At 47.6% G+C, this 4285-nt stretch overlaps 1 protein-coding gene across 1 annotated transcript in view; it reads right to left on the bottom strand.

Annotated features, from left to right (window-relative positions):
• Positions 1–3534, bottom strand: part of LOC104628670 (sialic acid-binding Ig-like lectin 15) — an 11830-nt gene extending 8296 nt beyond the window's left edge. The window contains exons 1-2 of the mRNA XM_010297333.1: positions 3456–3534; positions 3–362 (exon numbers count right to left, since the gene is read on the bottom strand). Coding sequence (XP_010295635.1) covers positions 3–362; positions 3456–3534 — 439 coding nt within the window. The remainder of the gene's footprint in view (positions 1–2; positions 363–3455) is intronic.
• Positions 3535–4285: the final 751 nt, after the last annotated feature.

The following is a 4285-nucleotide window of genomic DNA, read 5'->3' as shown; positions in this document are numbered from 1 at the left end:
ATTCCTGCTTTCATACTTGTCGTGGATATCTCCGGACAGCTCTACCCGGCAAAAGTATCTCTCGCTGTCACTCCAGGTCAGATTGTCGATCCTGATGGAAAGGTCCTTGTGCCGGGGGTTGCCAAGCAGTTTGTATTTGTTTTTGTAGCTGATGGCAGTCTTACAGAGCTCGCTGGCGCCCTGACTAACGCACTTGAAAACTATCGTGCCGTTGTAAGGTTCCTTGATCCTCCAAATGGCAGTGAGGGTCCTGTCAAATGTTTTGTAGGGGTGTGTGAAAGTACAGGGCAGGATAACCATCTTCCCAAGTTCACCAGTAACATCGGACGGGACGTGGACGGACCAGCCGTTGGACTGCACACCTAGAAGCAAAAAGATATTATCGAGACTGATTTCTCTGGAGTGTTTTAAGAGGGAAATTGGGCATCCTTCCTGCATTGGCTGTGGTGTTGGTGAGTAAATACATGCTCTGTTCCCGTGGTGGGCCCTGTGCTACTTGGTGTTCTTGCTGAGGACTTGCAGGTGATTGTGAATTACTGTGGCTGGATTTGATACCAGTCTGCAGCAGAGCTAAGGGGACTGACTAGCTCATGTTACTAGTGATTTAATTCCTAAGCAGGCCTCTTGTTTGCCAAGTGAACAATAGCACCTTAAGCTGTGTAACACAGTCTTTTGCTTTTAGCAGGCATTTATGCGCTTGGAGGAACAGGCTTTCTTTTTTTTTTCCTTAAAAAAAAAAGCTAAAATAAGTTTTGCATTTATTCAGAGATCTGGTGGCTTTAAGCACTGAAATGCAGTAAGTGCAGTAGTCATTTGAGTGTGTGTGCACACACACTCCCACCTTATCGTATTTTTTATGCTGATCAGCTGGGGGTTGCATTACCCCGGGGAAGGTAGCAACAGCTGATGTTTCTAATGAGCAGTGCTGCTGTCATCACAAAGTAGTGTCTTATTCATAAGCTGCGACAGGATCTGAATGAAGACTTGGAGATCCTCCTCTTACGTTCCCCGTGTCAGCTCCTGCCGTAGGAGGGAGGATGCCCTTGACAGAAGAGAAAGCATCTCCCCGTTAGCGGAGCAGGTTGTCACCGTGTGGACTCTACCTGCCAGTACCTTCCCAGACAGGCCTTGTCCTGGTGTCACGGCAGGGGAAACACTGAGTTTTCCAGCTGAGATGTCACAAAAGATTGGGATTTTGTTCTCCTGCCCACAGGAGGTCCCAGTAAATCCTAGTGCAGTCTGGGGAGCTGGATCTTATTGCCTCTAGACCCAGTCTGATCGTTTCTGCCCAGTGATGAAAGCAACATTCACCTGAACAGACACTCTCCACCTTGGAAGTACTTAGGGAAAACTCCAGTTCTCATCTGTTTCCCTTCCCCAGGAACCAACAGCATCAACAAATAACACCTGCAGGCAGTGCTTTCCATATAGATATCTGTATCTACCCCCTGTCTTGCTAACTGCAACAGCTGTAGCAGCAGATTGTGGCTTCAGAAATGTCTGTGGCTACGTTCCCGTCTTTTAAAACTCACTTGATGGCTTGATTAAATCGGGAGCTTTCGCCTCAATACCTGAGAATAACTGCAAAAAACGTATAGGTGTCCTCTAAATAACTGCCTCCCATCCCTGGTCTAGCTGGCTTCACTGTGGTCTGTGGGCATTCAGCTGTGGGGTTAATCGAGCAAACTCTGATTTGTTGCTTGTTCATATATCTGTTTTCCATAATATTTGACAAATACCTCAGCGTTGGTGCAGCTGGTATTAATTTATTGTGCGCTGCACAATGGACAAAGGCCAACGCAGGACCGGTTCTCTGCCGTTAGGTTAGTTACCTGGAATCGGCGCCAAGCCAGTATTTTGGTTACTAAGAGCTGGAGTTGGGCTGCCTTGCCGTTCGTTATAGCTTTAGGAGTGCCTTTTGCAGCCTAGGTAATCTAATATACAATCTAATATACGTGGCCACAGGAGCTCCAGGAAGCTCATGGACTCTGACTGCAAAGACCTGGCAGTGAAAACAGAAAATGCTATTCCTTTCTATTTTATTTCATGTTATTTTGTTTATTTTACATCATGACACTGTGACCCTTACTTTTGGAGAACTGCAGATCATGTGCTTTTGAGTACATGATTTGCTTTTCTGTGCCACCTTTCTGGTTTGCATTTTTTAAAAAATCTTAAGCAACGGACATTATTTTTAGCACATAAACATCCCCTTGCCTTCCACGTGAGAAATAATGTTAAAAATAAGTGCTTCTAATGTTACCAGCTCCACCTTTTTCTGTGGAAACACAGTTTGCCTTGGTTATGAGTGGAGGGAGCTGTCAGCACCTTGTGTTTAATTTAACCTTAACCTTAAAGTGTCACCATGGGGGTCTTCCATGGCTGCTTCTTGCTACTATCCAGCCTCCATTTCTTCATGTGATTGAAGTTCATAGGCAAATAGCTACAGACCTTAGACGAGAGAACTCCTGAAAGGAGCTGTCAGGTCAGTGTATCTGCTAGTTGTCAGTGGAAAGGATTTGAAATCACAAGCACAGTAATGAGATCAAGAGCTGGAGACCACTGCAGATAACAGCCGTGCTCTAGCAAACACTGTTTGGCAGTATATCTAAGCAAATCCCATTGACTTGAATGGAACTGAAGTGCATACTTGAAGTTAAATGTGAGCTTAAGTGCTCAGTGGAAGTGGAGTAAATTGTGTCCGCTGCATAATAACTCCTCGGAACACAACACAGCACTTCTGAGTGGTGATAGAAATGCTGCATCCAACTGACAATGCAGGGGAAAAGTTAGATGAAGATGAACTCCCTGCACAAGTCAAAAAAGCAAAAAATGCAAAAAAACGCCCCAAAACCCAAGGCAAAGACCTCTCTGACAATTGCAGAATCAAGCCTTTGAGTTTTTCCAATATTCTCACGTCCATCTGGAATTGCAAGGATCCCTTTAAGCAGCACAATGGATGGTGCAATTCTTGAAGAGTTTACTGTACCAAGCAATTCCCCTGGCACTTCAACTAGAGTGAGAAGAAAAGCCCTGATCAGACAGGGGTTCGTAGCGAGCGCAGAACTCACCCTTCCTGGAGATGCGAAGGAGGCACAGAAGAAACAAGCCAAACTCTTTCATGCTGGTAGATGTTCTCCACTGAGGTGTATCAGCAAACCAGAACCGTCTCTACTACATCTGAACTGCTGGTCTTGCAGTCACGAAAGGTTTTTCCAGGGATGGAAGAAGTTGTGGTTTCCCTCTCCTTGGAGGGAATGAGCTGTCTAGCTGAACCAGCTCTGGATTCAGATATTAATAGTTTTGTGGTCAGTCATGTGAAAAATACAACAGAGGGAATCGGAGCGTTACCACTTTCCAGCTAAAGGAAGGGGACTGTAGATTGGGGCTGCAAACACCCACGCCATGTGTGTGATGGTGCAAGAGGGGACAGCTTTCAAGTGCTACCAACTCACCGGTCTGGAGGAGGTCCTTGCAGTCTGCCAGAGGCAGTGGCAAGGCAGACCCTTGCTCTCCTGGCTTGAGGTAGTTCATCCTCCTGAGCCCGGAGTCTGCAAGCCAGCTGTGTTTGACCCCTTGTGCTCAGTGTTTGACCCCTTGTGCTCACTGGTTGTTGTCATTCCTAGGTGTAAAAAACTCCGTCCTCTTCTTTCAAAAATCATCGGAGCACTTGTGCCAAGGTTCAGCGGTGGAAGAGGGCTCTGGTACCCTGCTCTGCCGGGACTCCCGTGACCCCGATGAGTTGCAAGTCATTCTCTTCCGTGTTAACCTGTGTTTGAAATAAGCTTAGCTCCAGCTTTTGCCCAGAATCCGTGGGCAAATGCTTGCTCTTTTCTTCTGGGTTTAGCTTTAGCAAACTTGCTGTGCAGTTTGCTAATCTGCGGAGCTCAGGGACTGTGGAGAGCTGACCGTGCTCCCCACCACCTCATCTCCCACACCGTGATGCTGTGACGTTGTTAAGTTTAACCTTGGAGGGGGTATTCCCTGTCGGGGCTTAGCTCGAGGTTTGCTGCTTTTGCTTCAGACCGGACAAAGGGCTGATGTCCGACTCCCTCTTCTCATCTGGGCAGCTACTCCCCCGTAGGGTCCTGCTGCCTCTCTCCCATTTGGGGACGGCAGCACCCACACGGTTCCTATAGTAGGCAGCGATGGGTGCGTAGCCACTGGAGGGCTCCCAGAGCCAATGTAAGATGCTGCTGCTTCGTAGCTGCTGCCACTTTCCCTGTACCAAGGGCCGGTGCCTTCCCCCAGCAGTGATGCCAGGGCTCCCCTCTGCTCCTCACCT

This window comes from Phaethon lepturus, unplaced genomic scaffold (assembly GCF_000687285.1).
Source record: "Phaethon lepturus isolate BGI_N335 unplaced genomic scaffold, ASM68728v1 scaffold28111, whole genome shotgun sequence".
NCBI lineage: Eukaryota > Metazoa > Chordata > Aves > Phaethontiformes > Phaethontidae > Phaethon > Phaethon lepturus.
This window is presented reverse-complemented; position numbering and strand designations above follow the sequence as displayed.